The 18,603-nt window shown below is 42.1% G+C and overlaps 1 protein-coding gene across 1 annotated transcript in view; it reads right to left on the minus strand.

The window, feature by feature from the left end:
• BMPER (BMP binding endothelial regulator) overlaps nt 1-1,425 on the minus strand; it is a 192,391-nt gene extending 190,966 nt beyond the window's left edge. The window contains exon 1 of the mRNA XM_007064353.4: nt 985-1,425. Within this exon, the coding sequence (XP_007064415.2) occupies nt 985-1,111 (127 nt within the window). The 5' untranslated portion in view covers nt 1,112-1,425. The remainder of the gene's footprint in view (nt 1-984) is intronic.
• Between the last annotated feature and the right edge of the window lie 17,178 nt (nt 1,426-18,603).

Below are 18,603 nucleotides of genomic sequence, written 5' to 3' on the forward strand. Positions count from 1 at the left end.
TTTTTATTCTGTACAAAATCTAGACTTTCCTACTGTGCCCCATTTACAGCAGAGATGTTTTTTCTCCTCTCAGATGACCGATGCAATAATGAATATTTCATTAATAATAGGATACTTCTGTAAATGACCTGATCCAAAGCTTATTGAAATCAGTGGAAATAACTCCATCTACTTCAGTGGGCTTTGGGTCAGGCCCTTAGTACAGTACCAACAACTCAACACAGCACCTTTTTCTGACCCATGAAGAACAGACTGCCATCAGAGTCAATTTACAAAAGGAGTCAAATTAGAGATATGGTCTCTACCCCGATTTGTCCTGTATTATCTCATGTTGGAATCACTTTTTGAAACCTAATACGTCTTGCTTGTTTTACTCGAAATTGACTCAACATTTTCCTTTATGCACCAGGTGTCAGTAAAGTATGTCCTTGGGGGGGGGGGGGGGGAAGCAGCAGGTAGGTCTTCACCTGCCTGAATACATGTAATTATATCCTACTATCACGAACCTTTTCTTCCGAACTGCATTTTTAAAACAAATGAACGTAAGGCAAATCTAGTACGTTCAGCAAACAATGCACTACATAATACAACAAACAAAGCAACGGCACTCATTTATTATTAGGATTTGTCATTACTCCAAGAGCCCTGGGAGGTGGGAATCTGGTTTGATGTCAAAGAGCTTCTGGGCTTGAGCAGGTCAAGGTTGCCCATCGTCATTAGTAAAATCCTTTGTAAATGGGCACCGCTTCTCTTGCGGCTCTACCTGCACCAAGCGTCCCCCCGGGATGCAGAGCGGAGCCCGTCCCAGGGATCATGCATCTGCTAGGCGCAGAACCCCGGCGCGTTTCCCCAGCCCCTGCTGGCCGGGCGTGAGTCGCTTTTGCTTTGCCCTGGCGGGGCAAGGCGAAGAGCCGCTCTCCGCCCGCCTCACCCTGCCCCTGCCCGTGGGCGGCGGGACCGGAGCGGGGCGAGTCTCCCCCTTACCTGTCAGGAAGGAGGAAGCCAGAGACATCTGGACCCACAGGGGGCTGAGCAGGAGCCAGGCGGCGAAGGGGGCGGCGGGGGAGCGGAGCAGCGGAGCCGGAGCCCTGCCGCTGGGGAGCCAGAGCATCGTCCCCTGGAGCCGAGCCCGGGCTGCGGCGGCGAGAGGGGCTCCCGGCGGGTGAGGAGCCGGGGAGGGAGGGGAGCCGGGCCGGGGATGCCGGGAGGGAGGAGGGGTCCTGCTGCCGCCGCCGCCGCCGCTGCTGCCGCTGCGGCTCTGAGTCTCCCCAGGGCGGCGCGGCGTTTCCCCGCCCGAGTGGGCTGTGCAGGGCGCCGCCGGGCTGGGCAGGGGGCGCGGATCCCGGCTCGCGCGCTGACAGGGCGAGTGGCTGGGCAGCCCGCGCTGCCAGGGAGCTGCCGCCGCCCCCTCCTGCCCCCGGCCCCAGCCCGCCGGCCGCCTCCCCCGCCTCCGCCTGCCCCGGGCCCCCAGAGCGCCGGGGGCGGGAGAGGCAGAGCCCGGCTCCGCAGGGGACACTGCCCCGCCGGGGGCTCGGGCGCCTGGGGGTCAGTGTCAGTCCTCTCGGCTCTGCCTGCACGGGGCTGGGGAAGCAGCTGTCAGCGCCTGCCCCGCTCAGCCCTGGCACCCGCACCCCTCCTCCCGCACCTCTCCACTTCCCCCGTCCCCACACACCTCTCCACTTCCCCCCTCCCCCTCCTCCCGCACCTCTCCCCTTCCCCCGTCCCCACACACCTCTCCACTTCCCCCCTCCCCCTCCTCCCGCACCTCTCCACTCCCCCCTTCTTCCTCTTCCCGCACCTCTCCACTTCTCCCCTTCCCTCGTCCCCCTCCTCCCGCACCTCTCCACTTCCCCCGTCCCCCTCCTCCCGCACCTCTCCACTTCCCCCGTCCCCACACACCTCTCCACTTCACCCCTCCCCCTCCTCCCGCACCTCTCCACTTCTCCCCTTCCCCCGTCCCCCTCCTCCCGCACCTCTCCACTTCCCCCGTCCCCCTCCCCACACACCTCTCCACTTCCCCCTCTTCCCGCACCTCTCCACTTCTCCCCTTCCCCCGACCCCCTCCTCACACACCTCTCCACTTCTCCCCTTCCCCTCCTCCCGCACCTCTCCACTCCCCCTTCCCCCTCTTCCCGCACCTCTCCACTTCTCCCCTCTCCAGTCCCCCTTCGCCCGCACCTCTCCTCCCGCAACCCTCCTGACACCCCTTCTCCTCCTCCACCCTCCTCTGCCAGCATATCACACCCCGCTTCTCTGCCAGTACAGACCCCCCCTTCCCCCAAGCACCCCCACACCTGCTCCTCTGCCTGAACCCTCTTTACTAGATCCCCATCCCTTTGCGGGTCCAAGGGTTGAAGGTTATTCCCTATGCCTTCCATGTGCATTTGGAGCACTAAAGATGGGGTGGGGGGCGAGATTTATACTAAAGTGAAATAAAAATAGGAGAAACGGTTTGATCCCCACTGCAAGTGTAAACGGGGATTGCTGTGGTGAAGGAGGAGGTCACGTTTGGTTCTGTCAGTCTGATTCATCCTCAGCCCCTTCTTCCTAGTCTGGTTCGGCTGGGTTTGGGTTTGTAGGGGTGGGTTTGCTTGCTCTCAGTGAGCAGAAGGCAAGAGATCTGGGAAGAGAGGGGCTGACTTCTTAAATTCCACAATAGTCATTTATTTACTCGGCCTCTCAAGGGAAAAGCTACTCCACGCAGCTGCTCCAACCCGGAGAGATTTAGCACATCAGCAGCCGAGAGGGGACACGAGAGAGAGGACAAGAGAGGGAATATTCATTCACAACCCCGTCTACCCATTGGGATCCTCCCACTGTACTCCCCGCTGCCTGCGCTGCCCCTCTCTCTCATTACAGACGCAACAAAACCTGACACAGCCCAATTTCTAACCACCCCCCCACAGCCAGGAGGGCTGGAACTGCACCTTTGCAAACCCAGTCGGTCCTTTCTGGAGGAAGGCAGCATTAGCACGCATACTTTTGCGAAATGTTTCCTTCTGTCCTTCCTTGACGACGATTATTTTTAAAAGAAAGCTGGGCTTTTGATGAGGGCTTTGGCCCTGGTTTGCCGATCATACCTTGTATACTCGTTTACACCAAATTAAGAGGGGGGTAAAATACTGTTGTTTTGACTGAGGAGCGTTTAACACTCACTTTGCCTGGGTGTGAGTTACCCTACAAGGGGCAGGGCAATGGCAGATCAGATAGGTAGGTTCTGATGATAATTTCTCCTTTCCTAAAACTGACCATGTGCTTTGAGTTCACTCCATGGCCATTCTTAATCTTCTGAGCTATTCCTTAACATTTTCCATTGCTATTATTAGCATAACCTCAGATGAAGTATACACATTCACACAGTATAATATAAACATATACATACATGTAGTATGTGTAATACATAGTTTTCTTCTAGGAAGAATCTTGCAACCTATCTCACAAATGATTCTCATCCAACTGCGATGTTTCATTCATGGAAAGGAAACCTCTTAAACTCGTTTGATGACACTTTGAAAAAGATCCTTCGGCTTGATATACCTTTTCCTTTCCTTTCCCGTCTCTCTTTTTTCCCTCTCAAATGGTTCTGAGTTTCAATGTCATTACGCAAAAGGGGGATTTGAGTAGCAGCAAATCAGGTGCATGACCACAGGCTGTGTGGATAGAAAGACTTTTTGTTACCCAGTAAAATACACGGTTATCAGATTTTCATGCTTGTTTTTAAAAAAGCAAGAACAATTACTATGGAAGCATGAATCTTTGTTATAAAATGTAGGACAATCTGAAATTATTCATAGCATAGGATTTATTCCCCACATCCAGAGAAATATTCTCTTTCCCTTTCACTTTGGAAGGCATGTCAGAATCTACAACTGCAGAAGATGGGGACTGTCTAAAAATGTTATTGGTAATCTTACAATGGTCACTATCAAAAACCCCACTGTATTCAACAAATAAATATTAAACCCATATCATCTACCCTCAGTCTGAATCAGATTCACCCTCAAGAACTATTTAGACGGATATACTAATCTAGGTGCCATTATGGGAAAACCCAATGACAGGGGTTTTTTTAAGGTACTCTTTTTCCTTTCCTAAAACTTAAATGTCCATAATAATATTTAAAGATTACTCTATATTATGTAACAAAAGTGATCTTTATGTAAATTTAGTGTATGCAATGCATGTAAGATATTTCTTGGAAATAGCTGTTTAGTAGTTCACAGAAGTTTAACTGCAGATCTCTGTAGATGCAGCTCTAGAAGCACTCTAGAAGATGTTTTCATCAGTCTGAATGTTTTTCCATTGGACAGATATACAGAAGCTTTTGACAAACCTTTGCTTTCTATTCATAATCAGCCCCTACCATTCCACTGCTCCCATTCTAGTACAAGAACAATATTTTTAAAGCAGCAGCATGGTAGAAAGTTGATTAAAATATCTTATAGCATATGTACTCCTGATAACTTCTTGAGTGACAGCTACTACTGGCAATTACTTATATATTTGGGTATAAGTAAGATGGGTCTTGTCTTCCTTACAGACTAAACATTCACTGAAAATTAATACTTTCTGGTGTGAGAAATGAATAAAAAGAGTAATTAAAGCACCTCTACCTTCAGGTTGCATAGAAACATCAGTGATATTCAAGTAACAGTGAAGAATTTGATTAAAGAGAAAATGTTCTCTCATTTCATAAAATTTTGCTGTTGATAGGTAGTAACGGTAGATGAGGAAGCACACTTACCTCACAACTTAACTCATTCTGTTAAACAGAGCAAGTCCATCTCTGTCTCCTTAAAATAAAGCATATAACATCATATATTTGAAGGAGAGCAGTAATGAAGTAAAAGAAATGAACTGGTTGCACAGAATTACCTTCTTTGGCCAAAAATATTTGATCCTAGGTGCTACAGTAATATAAACAAACAATACAATAATAATTATTAATGATCCTGCCTGAAGATCGTTCAGCACATTAGTTAGGCCTAAATGCACCTCTCTGATGAAACAACCTCTGAAACAAGAAAAGGTTGTATAGGAACTCTATGCAGTTCACCCTGCTGAATTCACAGTCCTGACTGATGCTCTCCTTAGACTGTTGCATTTGAGGTTTGCACAAAGTGTGCAGGGTGGTGGATTTCCAACTCTGCAGAGGCAGAGGATCTATGAGGAAGTGAAGCTGTAACCCTACAGATACCAACACATCTACACTACTTCCTGAGAGCCTCCTGATAGCATGGTTTTTTGAGAAGTAATGCTGCTATTGACTCACTTGATGAAGAAGTGCCTACATCCTCTTTAAGTTGTGAGGAATGGAAATAAATGCCGCTAGAAGTAGCATCAGTTGCCAGCTTTCCCAGGGATATTTCCAAAGGTGCCAGATGCTAGCATGCCATGCAGAGTGGCTGCTCTTGGGGTTAAGGTTCAGCCCAACGTGGGAGAGGACTATGCCATATTAGTGACACTTCCCCTGTCTTCCTCCTTTCCGTGGTACAGAGTCACATCTTTTCCCCACACTTATTACCTTATCAGAGGCAAACATCTTGCCCTTTTTACTCCTATTTTGGTATTATAATACATTACATAACATTTCAAATGCTACTGTCATTTGTATTAGTTTTTGAAGATGCATGCGTGTGAGAACAGAATTTCATGTTTCTTAGTAACATTCAGGAAGTGATACCTTTTAACAGAATCAAAGCCTGACACTAAAAACCAAATTCTGCTATCAGATGCACACAGAGTATTCATATGTATCTAATGATGTAACCACTTACTTAATTTGTAGGGGCAGTAACAGAGTTTCACCCTAACAAGAAAACATACATTCAGAAGAACAAATATTTGAAACATGCAGCTTTATGTCTATGGAATGGCCATACAAACTGATGGAATTTTAGGTATTGACATAATATATACATACATCTATCAACTGAATGTTTTGTGAGTGATGTTTTCCTTATGATCAGTAAATTGTTAATGGTGTTGGTTATTAGATTATGTTAATTCAGCTTCAAAGTTAACACCCATCTAAAGGTGACAGATTATTTCTAAAAGTATTATTAAATTAAAAAATAAAAAGGAAGTTCATACTTTCCTAAGTGTGAATCTGGTTAGTCAGCAGACTCAAAAACAAAATGGCTAGGAATACCTCATTCTTAGATTCTCAAGCATTCTGCAGAATCTCATGGAAAATCTGAATCCCTCAATATTCATATATTTTTCTTGTGCCCATGGATTTCTGTTGTCCTAGCAAGGCTCTTGTGTAGCGGCACTGTCGACGATCATATAGTGTGCAAGATCTTATATATCAGACATGCAAGTAAAGGAATATCTATCTTCACTGTGTTATTTAAAGGTACCTTATTTATTTTTCAAAATAGTAGTTTTCCAAATAAAGGAGGAAATATATCACCAGGAAAAATATTTTGTAGAAGGCTATGGATACTGACACAATAGGCTGCTTCAGAGTTCTGTTCCACTGCATTACCATGTATTTACAGTCCTTTAAAAAGCAAATGTGATGATGTACAGAGTAAATGCATATGATGCTTTTATAGCTATTTTAATTACTAACTTTTTATTAAAGATCAACAGAAATTGTTAACCAGAGAAGTTATTTGCTTTAATAAGTATTTAAAGAGAGGGTGGTAGATATTTGTTAAGATGTGGATTATTGATTTGTCAGATGCTGTCAAATTCTTATTTAGGAAATTATTAGTAATCTTTAGCCACTAAAATCAAGGCATAGCATTCCAACTTTTTTGGTGATATTTTCATTGTGGTGGTTCATCAACACATGGCAACAATGATATGTAATAATGAATTGTCATCATGTAAACATTACCCTGCCATGCAAGACATCACCCGTTAGCTATTCTGTGGCTCTCTGTGTGATTCCACCAGAAGGCAAAGTGGTTGTCTAGGTCTTCATGGCTGAGTACTACTAATCTGGGATATGACCTTGCAAAACTTCCACACGTGCTTAACTTAAAACACATGAATAGTGCATTAATTTCAGTGGGACTACTCATGTACTTCAAGGTAAGTGCATTTGTAAGCATTTGTATGGTCAGGGCCTTACACCATATTTAAGAAGGAGCAGCACTTCTTGCATAACTATTTGTTCTCCAAGACAGAAAGCCTATAAACACAGAGAAAGGCCTAAATATATAACAGGAGTTCTTGTGGCACCTTAGAGACTAACCAGTTTATTTGAGCATGAGCTTTCGTGAGCTACAGCTCACTTCATCGGATGCATCCGATGAAGTGAGCTGTAGCTCACGAAAGCTCATGCTCAAATAAACTGGTTAGTCTCTAAGGTGCCACAAGTACTCCTTTTCTTTTTACGAATACAGACTAACACGGCTGTTACTCTGAAACATAACAGGAGTTGAAGATATAGCTCCAACTCCTGTGAAATAATCAGAGAAATAAACTCATATGTGATCCAGTGAATATTCAATGGTTTGCTGAAAACTATGTCAAGACCAAAAATTACACAGAAACTAATCCAATTAAATTAAGTGTGAGTACCAGAAATGAAGATACTACCAACATCTTAGCCCTGAAAGGGCCTTTGCCAATGCCACTTTCTTGAATAAATATTAGTAAATAATACCAAATAACTTTTTATACTGACATTTTTGAACAAACATCTGGCATTTACACAACATCTAATTCTAAAAATACATAGTGGTGTATTAAAAATCCTTACGAATACTATTCAATGTCCAAGGAATGTATAGGTATATCTCAAAGTTACATACATGGGTTGATTTAGTTATATTTTACAGGAAACCAAAAAGCAGTTGTTCCCCAAGAGGGATGGGTTACTTGCTAAATTTAATTGTTGAAATCATTACAATTTTTAATTATACAAATGCAAAAAAAATCAAATAAAAACCCCCTCAATATATTAAACTAGAAAAGTGATTTTGATTTAGTCGGGGTTAGGGGGGGTGGGAAACCACGTCAATATGGAGACAATGGATAGTTGTCCTTTTACATCTCTCACTCACAGAGCCCAGAAAACTGGGTATGATAAGAGAAATGCTGATGCAATCTTAACTAGAAGTGCTAGCGGATGCCATTAAATAGGCCGCAGACAAAACAAACAGAATAAGCTGGAGCGTGTTTGTATTTCTTTTTGTTACTTAGCTGCTGTAAATAGTTTGTCTTCCAGGGATAATAAAAGGTGTTTTGTGTAAGTTACATGTGTTTGTGTTAGTTTTACCTTTGAGCATCTGGTGGGTCTGATAAAGGGTAAGAGTTAATGAAATAACACACTAAGTGACGTGAATGAGGTGCTTCTTTGTTCCGAAATTGCAGGACAGACTAAAGTCTACATTTTTCCAGATATTAAATGAGCTAACAAATGGCACAGGTGAGGCGCAATCTAGAAACGCTTTCTAGCATGGAAGGTTAAGCTATTTTAGATTATTATGGAAGCTTTGTATAATGACAGCTTCCTCACACGCTTGGAAGTCACCATAGCATAAGAAACAAGGCATGTTCTCTCTCCTTCCAGGATGCAACTTCAGCAGCAGCAGCCTTTTGCAACTGCAGAAAGGCAGTAGCTCTTACTCCTGCCAAAGAGAAGTCATATACAGCTTTTAAAAGCCTCAGTAGATCAAGTGACTATTTTTCAGGATATATTAAAGTCAGTTTTCACATCTCTCTTTTCTTCATTCAGTAGCTAGTACTGAAGAGAAGAATTTCTATGGGGTCTTTTTGACTGACAGCTGAAGGTTTAAAAACTCTTTGAGCTGAGCTGATGCCCCAGTAATAAAATACATTGGATCTGGTTCTCTTCTCATTCATGCCAAGTTTGCACTGGTCTCCTGATTTGAACCCAATTGAGTGGAGGACAAATAGGCTGATTAATTTTAAGTCATAGAATAAAAAGTTGTCGTTTGCTGATATTAACAGGCAAAGACAAAACCCTGTTGTGTGTTAGAATTGCTGGCAGATGGCAGTGTTGGGAGCCATTGGCTTAGCTCTGTGCAGCCATATGACAGAGCAGACAGGGAGCTGCTTCCACAGTTAACCCGAACCACAGTTCTGTTTGTAACAATCTAATACAAATGTGCCAATGTTTTATTCCTACATGGGTAAAAAAAATGCTCTCTTGATTTATTTTCAAGATTTACTATTTTTTTTAACTCATCTGACTTTGAAGGCTAGATGCTTTCAGGTTTACTGCCCTTGAAGTAGTATAGTATATGTAATCTTATGCCAGAAACAAAATAAAGACTGTTACAATCCCTCCTGCCACCCTAATCTTGTTGGCCTTTTGGTTTAGATCAAGTCCTGATATGGCCTATTGAGTGACTGCACTATGCATTTACAGGGGGATGAATAGGTCGATCTAATTGGTTTTTTCCATCTCTAATTGCTGTGCTTTATGCAATACATGAGTGGATCTGGGACTGTGGTAGACAAAACTGGAACTAGAAATTAATAGTTACATACACTAAAGAAAGGAAAATAGCTATATTCAACTCCCTTCTCTACTATTCATCAAAGCCTAGAGCATCCCTTTCTACATAAAAACTTGTGGAAAAGGAAAATGTACTTTAAAAAAGTTGGTGTGGTTTGCCTGAGCTTCTTTTCTGCCACAACATTTCTCAGTCAGGTTGGGATGAAGGGATCACTAACTGTGCTGGAACAGGGCTTGCAATGCCTCTTTAGAATGGAGGTCTTCAGGATGCTTTGGCCCAAACCCTAAATTCTTTCCCAAGGGCAAATCTGTAAATATAGATAAACGGATAAAGAAAAAAGTGAGATTAGTAACACATGAATAGGTTAAACTCAAGAGTGACATTTGAGTTATTTGTGACTGATACAAACAATTAACTAACAAGTTTAAGGTTTTATAGACTTTAAAATTGGGTATGTATTTACATGTGGAATGTGCTATTTATTTTATCTTTAAATATAGGCTGAATTCTCAAAGAAAGATCTTCAAAGTTCTCTGATTTTTATAAAAGTTTATTTAATGATAAACTTTCTTTAGAAGTGAATTCATATTTTAATGAAATTAGATTTGAGAATAATAACCTATAAAACTATTTTTCAGTGAGTGTCATAAAGTTCAGTCTGACTTTGTTAATACTTTTTGGTCAAATCCAGAGCATCCTGCAGGGAGTTATTCTAATTTTTACATTTATGGTAATTTTAATAGTAAATAACATAGCTACTATTAAACAAAACAGTTTTACTACATTGGGAACACTTTAAAAACTGACCACCCAGCTAGCTGACTAAATAATTTAGGCCCCAATCCTGCAAATTGTTACACACCTGGATAACTTTATATATATGAGCAGCCCTAATGAGTTTAATGAGACTATTCAAATCATGCGTGAAAAGGTATTCATGCAAGTGTTTGCTGGATCAGGGCCTTAATGTGAAAAAATGTGTAAAGTACATACAGGCACAGAGAGGTTATGGCCAATATTCAAAAGTGCCCACCGACTTTGGGTGCCCCACATTATGGGTGCTCAAGCTGGGACAAATATGGCCTGATTTTTCAAGATACCGAGACTGACAGCTATTGCAACTCCACACTATCTTTGGGGACCATTGTACTAAATTTATGAGCAGTTTAACTCCTGTAGGAGTTAAAAGTGTGGGGGGGGAATGATTAAAGTGGGTCTCTGAGACTAAACAACTCCAGAGAGGTACTACCCCAGTGTGGTTTGTATACAGTGGCTCAAGTTGAGTTTTCCAGATACTAGGAGACAAAGAAAGGACTTTTGGTAGAAGAGGATGTGCTTGGACTGGCACAGTGCCTTCATTTTGATTCAACAAATGGACATGACAAGGCCCCAACCTTTGCTGAAGAGTTGGAAGGGATGTTGGCCTATCAGACTCCCCGTATGGAAGATGGATGATTTCTGATATGTTTAAAGTGGGTTTCAATCTGTTTATTTTTTATATGAATGTTTTCTCTATAATACCCGATGAATCAATATGCTTGCTTGGAAGAGCTGTGTGGTATCGCTGGTAAAAACACTGTCATTGTCCTCTGAGAGAAAGCTATGCACAAGGTTTGGCCTTTTGGCAGACTGGCTTGCTGGGGATATCAGGTGGATGGCAGGGATGTGTACAGCCTAAAAACCCCCATTTAGAAAGGAGTGAGAGAAGGGTCCCTCCCCAGAGACAGGTGATGCCTAGAAACCTGAGACCTGGGGATATCAGGTGGATGGCAGGGATGTGTGCAGCCTAAAAACCCTCATTTAGAAAGGAGTGGGAGAAGGGTCCCTCCCCAGAGACAGGTGATGCCTAGAAACCTGAGACCTGACAGGCCTCTCCTGTAGTGGACCACAGAGGGGGAAATACAGAGACAGTTACCCCAAAACTTTGTCAGAATATCTTAAGAACATAAGAACGGCCATACTGGGTCATACCAAAGTTCCATCTAGCCCAGTATCCTGTCTTCCAACAGTGGCCAATGCCAGGTGCCCCAGAGGGAATGAACAGAACAGGTAATTATCAAGTGATCCGCCCCCCCCCACCCCCGGTCACCCATTCCCAGCTTCTGGCAAACAGAGGCTAGGGACACCATCCCTGCCCATCCTGGCTAATAGCCATTGAGCCCTCACTGACTTCAGTTGGAGTTGTAGGTCCTTAGTACCTCTGAAAATGTGGGCTTAGTTATCTTTAGATCAAACACCCAAAACCTGAGGCACACAAGGTCATATAGCAAGTCAATAGCAGCCAGGGACAGAACACAGATCACCCAACTCATAGTTCAGTGACTTACCTCCTGAAGCACATTTCCTTCATAAGCACCAAAATTGCACACTGAAAAAGTACAAAATACAGTAGAACAGTGTGGAGGAAGTTATTGAAAGCCAGATGCACACCAATGTAGGGGCTGGGGTTTATAGATTCAGGGCAGGGGTTGCATGAAAGCTATGCTAAGCAAAAAATAATTGAAAATTGTATTTCTTATCCAAGTGTTAGATATAATAAGAGAAACTGCCCCAAAGCCCCTTAAAATCTATCAAGCTATTTGGCATTACAAATCACATGTGGCTCGATCCTTCTGTCTGCTGAAGACATTTTACAAGATGCTACCTTAGTGCCCGCAAAGTCTATTGACTTCACGTGGATTTGGGTGATCACAGCACTTTGCAAGAGGCAATCAGCACATTGCAGGACTGAGATATTGATCTCGCTCACAGGATGTTATCAGTACCGCTCAGCATACTGCATGTGCGTTCCTTGAGATTCATATTTAATTCCTTGCATATTCTTCATTTAGGTCATGTGTTCATTTTTATGTTTTAAAATATAACATAAAATCAAACTATCAAGCACCGAATTGTGGGGATAAGAAGAGGGCTGCGTCTGGTTTCATTAGTACAGTGACATGAACATAATTGTACTTTCTGAAGATCATCTTTACGCATCTCACTATTAAACAAAAAAAGAAAACACCAAGACTAACCCCCTTCCAAATGGTAATTAATTGACTTCTGTAACATTTTGGGAAGTGACAGTACATTGCTCAAACTAGCATTCAGTGAGTACTTACCACTGGCAACTTCTCAATACTCCATTTTTGGATCAGTTCCAGTAGGATGAATAGACAGTACAATTTCCAAAAGAGAGGAATTTTTCTGCTGTTCTGAAGCATTCCAAGGATAGCAATCACCCTTCCGCTTCATAATTATAGGATTTCAAAAAGTGGTCATTTATTTTAAAATAGTCTCTACGGTTTTTAAAGCGATTGTGACAGGATATATGCGGGATAAAATGCACACGTCTTAGGCGGGTCTTTCTGCTGCTGGCCCTAGTGCAGAAAAGGATTACGAGAAGACTGAAGAAATAAGCAAGAAAACAGGTATCTGGAAACTATAGTTTAGTCTCTCTATGCAGACAAAAAACAGGTGAGGCAAATTAAGTATTCGTTCACACACGTAAGAAATACAATGGAATATTAATGTGCAGTAAAGATATGCTATGCGGATAGACAGATGACCCCCGCCCCCAAATACAGCCAGATCAATTCACTTAGACCCAAATTTTCAAAAGTGGCCCCTAATTTTAGGTCCTTCAGTTTTTGTGTGCCCAGCTTGAGTTTCCTTGGTGCTGATTTCCCATTCATTTCATTTGCAGTTGCAGGTTTTTGGCCAAGTTGTCTCCAGCTCAGCACCTAAAAACTAAATCAACTTCAGCTTTGAAAATGTGGGCCCTAGTGGATGCAGAACAGAGACTGAGCTAGACACAAATATGGCGGTGTTATACTATTCCTATCACAAAAGAGAAAATTTGTGACAACACATAGCAATTCCCCGGGGGAGCACACTCAAGAGTGCTGTGAATGGTTGCAAAGGGCCACTGTCAGGTGTGATATAAACTGGCATTAGTGTTTATTATTATTTACTAAGCATGCTTGGTGGTGTAAGTAATGGGAGCATGTAAAATAAGTCAATAAGAGCCAGGCTATGACTTTATACCAATGGCTGCTGTATGTCAGACAGGGAGATTCACACAGCAGAAGGAGTCCTTGGAGAGCTTTGGATGAATAAGAAGAAATTCTGGCAGCAGCTGGCTACCAGCTGTTTCCTCAGAGGGGAGTCACCTTCTGGAAGTGGAGGTTCACCCTTCTCGAAAGTGCAGTATGGACACCCACCGCTCGCTAGGCCAAAAGACGTGCAGGCCCATGAGCCTCCAAATTCTATTTCTCCTGCCTACATTTGGTCACCAGCTACTCAGCTGGTGTAAACTGTCATAGCCACAGTGGCTTCAACAAAGCTATGACAATTTATATCCGATGAGGATTTGTCCCCTGAACCTTCACATCCCTCAGCCCCAACTTCTGCACAGAGCCAGCAACCAGCAACGGTGTGGCCCTATATAACTAAGCAATGAAAAGGTAGGTATAAGAAATGAAGGTGTGGCAGGGTGCAGCTCTATTTTACACCCTCTGGTTGTTTTTTTCTTGCTACAACTGCTTTTGCACCTTCTTGGTGAGTAAGTGACTCCCATTTACCTTACCCACTGAATGCTGAATCAGTGCATGGCGTACGATTGTGCCACGTACAGTCACTTTCTGACCAATTTACATCCATTGCGCATTTTACCCCATCTTCTAAGACACTGCTGAATTTGGGCGTATAAGTAGCTACAAACCAGAGCAAAAGTGTTGCAGGCTGTAAAAGATCTGTCTTCCAGCTGCAGTTATTGTGGGAGCTCCTGAAGATTTACATGAGCGAGTGCAATACAGAGAAAGAAACAAACCCAGAGCTACAATAAAAAGTCAATGATCAGGATCAGCTCAGAGGCCCTAATCCTGCAAAGATTTAAGCACATGCTTAACTCAAATCAAAGGGCCCACTCACATGTTTAAAATTATGCACACGCATAAATCTTTGCAGGCTTAGGGTTTTAAAGTCTATATTTATGGAAAGGAAATTATGAAAGTTGTAAACAAGAATATTTGTACTGGAATCTTGATTTTAAGTTACTCAAGTCCAATCGAGGAACAGAAACAATTACATGTGACCTAAAATCTAACCAACACGGTTCACATTTTGTATAATTGAATACCCACAATGAACTTGCTTGTGAACAGTGTGTAGAGCAGTGGCTCTCAACCTTTCCAGACTACTGTACTCCTTTCAGGAGTCTAATTTGTCTTCCGTACCCCAAGTTTCACCTCACTTAAAAGCTACTTGCTTACAAAATCAGACATAAAAATACAAGTGTCACAGCACACTATTACTGAAAAATTGCTGACTTTCTCATTTTTACCATCGAATTATAAAATACATCAATTGGAATATAAATATTGTACTTACATTTCAGTGTACAGTATATATAGCAGTATAAATAAGTCATTGTCTGTTCGAAATTTTAGTTTCTACTGACTTTGCTAGTGCTTTTTATGTAGCCTGTTGTAAAACTAGGCAAATATCTAAATGAGTTGATGTAACCCCAGAAGATCTCTGTGTACCCCAGAGGTACAAGTACCCTTGGTTGAGTACCAGTGGTGTAGAGAACAAGAAATATTTGAAGAAATGATTTGGGCAATCATTTTAATAACTTGAGAAAAATATGAACAATGGACAATCAGGGCCAAAGGCTCCTCTAATTTTGGGTCTCTCCATTTGTCTGTGTCCGCTGTGAGACACATAGGGCCTGGCTGTCAAAAATATTCCAGATTAAGTCAGGGTGTGCTGAACATGTGTGGAAATCAGGACCTCTCAATACATTTCTCAAGCTGGGAACTCAGTATATGAGGAACCCAAAATTAGTAGCTAGTTTTGAAAATGTTGGCCTTAATAAGCAGAAAGCATGGTTCAATTCATCAGCTCTGTTACTCAGTAGGAATTATCTGATCAGATCTAATTTTAATTTAGTCCAATAAAGGTACCAGTTCACTGTCTCCGTAACTGGCTTACAAAAAAACAATGCAGCTACCAATTTTCCTCTGCTGGATGACATACTTGGGCCACAGCCCTTTAAAGAAAAGTACTATTTTAGAACTCATTTGGTTTGACATTTATTATTTTTCTGATGCTGGAAGCAATGTTATTCATCAGAGAGAAGAATAGCTACATTGTATTGCTAAAGTTTAACCAAAATGCTGTCTTCATTTTACTGTAAGCTAGACTATTGCTTTCTTTCAGAGCCTTAAAATACATCTACAAACTGTGGTGGATCAGTGAAATCATCATTTTATGTTCAATGGGAAACTTTTTTTTTTTTTTAACATTAGTCAGATGATTGCAAAAGCAAATCCCCATTTATGGAAATGTAGTTGACCAGAATAAAAGAATGAAAGCCATTGAGGGGCTTGATGCCTTTATCAGATTAACAATTGAACCGTATGAAGAAAGATGAGCCAAATCAGATGAGCTGGTACAAAACAAAACCATTGGTGTACTGTCATAAAAACAAGTGGTGCCTCCTGGAGCACATAAGAAGCTATACTACTTCAACTCTGCCCCATAACCTTACACCTTGTGTTTCTCACCCTTTTTAATAATTATGTAAGAAAAGAATTGGTACGATCGTCAATTCTATTGATCTTTAATTAGGAATTAGTAAGCAAAAATCAATTAAAACTGTTGGTTTTCTGGCACTCCTACCACACGTTATTAGGATCCTAATATTTCCTGTGATCCCCAGGCATCTATCCATTCTAATGGACACTGTATAAAACCAGGAAGGTGAGTGGGTGGGGATGTGAGAGAGAGAACAAGCCCGAACGACAACAGTAAATGATTTAAAATATCTTACAGGAACAATTTATTTGTATTTTTGTGTATATGTGTCATTGTTTTGGCCGCACTCAAGCATTCCATTTTGTGTCTTCTTCTATTGCCCATTGCTGCCAACCTGAAGACTAGGTTGGCTGGTGTCTTAAGATTTCTTCCCACTGATTCTGGGGGAATTGTCTTGTCCAGATGAGACACACATTCCCTCGTCTTGTCCTGGGACAACAGTCATTGCAGTTCTGTGAAGCAGTCAATAAGGGAAAGTTTCATTCTTGCAAGATGATAAATGGGTGAATGCACTCAGCACCTCCTAGGATCTGTCTATTTTTTCCCTTCTCTCATCCCTTCCAGTCACAATGCTGGGGCCAGTCACAGTCCTACAGCCAAATGCACAATACAATCCCAAATAGCTGAGCAAAGCACACTCCTGCCCAAACCCGACCCCTCCTCTTCCTGCACAGCAAAACAATACTGATTCTGCCACTAGGACTAGGGAGTCCTCCATGGCCACAAACACCTTCATGTATAATTTCTACAAAGAAGTTGCCCAGCCTCCATTAAGCAAGATAAACGCCCAGTCTTTGCCACCCTGTAAACAAAATATCTAGGTAGCTCCTAAACACAGAAGTCAAATATGTTACTCGCATGTACTCTTCTTTTTTGTATTGTTACATATTCAATCACATCACGTGCAGCTTTGTGTTTTTCAGCAAGAGTTTCTGGTTACAATTAACAACATAGCAGAGAGAAGTAATTTTATTCAGGCTCCTAGAAAAACAGCCCCCACCCCACCCCACTTGATAATATATGTAATAAACTGATATTTATGGATCCCAACTGTCTCCACCTCACTGTACCATCAGGGGAAGGATACTTACAATAAACTCCTTTATGTGTCTGGCAATTGATTCTGTCCATGGTTAAAATATGTTGTGGGCACTTTAAGTAACTATTAATTATTGAATGTTTGCCTCTTAATGAATTGGATTAACATCATCAATCGACCCACTTCTCAACATATTCCCCAGCTAAAATAGTACATCTATTAAGGAATAGTACAATACTAGTAAATGAATACAATACTAATAGGATATTTATTTCATTTCAGATGTTCCAAAACACATTGTAAACTTTGCCACACCACCTCATCAGAACTAGCAAGCTAAATAGGATTAGTCTTAGCTAGTATGTGGATGAACGACCCCTAAGGAAAATTCAGGGCATTTTAGGCAGTGGTGCTGAGAGTACATTCAATAAGTGGCACTCTTCCCTCTGAATCCATAACGAGCCAACGTCCCTGAATGTTAGATGGCATTGTGCTGATGGAGGTGCCATCTTTGGCATGGCACATGAAACCGAGACACTAATAACGGGTGTGTTTATTTAGGAGAACCGTGCCAATTTTTAGAATAGAAGGCATCAGCCTGCTGTGCTGACCAAATTCTAAATTGGTCCATTGCATTTTGCTTACCAAACCTTCCTCCTGCAAATAGGTTCCTTCCACAGTTTCAGATGGAAGAAGATATTCTTCTTAACTTGTCCTATTGGATAGTGATGCTGTTGCTGTTCAGCAGGCGCCATATTCCACCCTGGAAATGAGACTGTTTCAGGAGCGAGTGAAGTAACTCCTATACATCTTATAGATTGTACCAGGGTTTGGAATTTTTCAGGCTAATAGGGTCTACAGAAAACGTAACCTTCCCCCCATTAAGCTGCAGCCACTTCTGAGGTGGAATGAAGTAACTGACTAATGGTGCACCACAGTATACTTCTACTGTCTTCTTTGACATCCTGTTGTAAATTTTACCCGGGAGAGCTGCGCTTTTGAGTGGCCCTCATTATTTATGTCAAAATATAACTAGGACTAATATTTATTTCTAGCTGTGCTATTGTGACATTCACCACCAATGAAAGAAGAGTTTGGGCCTGCTCCTGCTTCCATCAAAATCAATGGCAAAATACTTACGTGAATTCAGCAGAGCTAGGATTGGGCTCTCAATCAGTTTGCAGTAGTGGCTTCATATCGATGTCCTCCTCTCAGGCTCACAGATTGGCCAATAGCATTCATAATCAGAACAAAGGTTGTAGCTTATGTTGCATTAGGTGAATACAGTATCAGTCAGTACCCATCTGGGCAGCTTCTGTGGGTAGTGTTTTGAGAAGGATGGTCTGGACTGGTTACTCCTGCTAAGGAAACATTCCATTTCTCTAGCCTGCTCCAGGCGATGAATTAAAAGCTCTTACCAAACATTGTTATCTGTGTAATTTTCCTCTGGACTCAATTGTTTTTTTTTTCAAAAACAGGTGCTATGACTTTCCAAAGAAAGATTTTATAATGAAAATGTAGCACTGCAGCAGTGCTGAT

This window comes from Chelonia mydas, chromosome 2 (assembly GCF_015237465.2).
Source record: "Chelonia mydas isolate rCheMyd1 chromosome 2, rCheMyd1.pri.v2, whole genome shotgun sequence".
Lineage (NCBI taxonomy): Eukaryota > Metazoa > Chordata > Testudines > Cheloniidae > Chelonia > Chelonia mydas.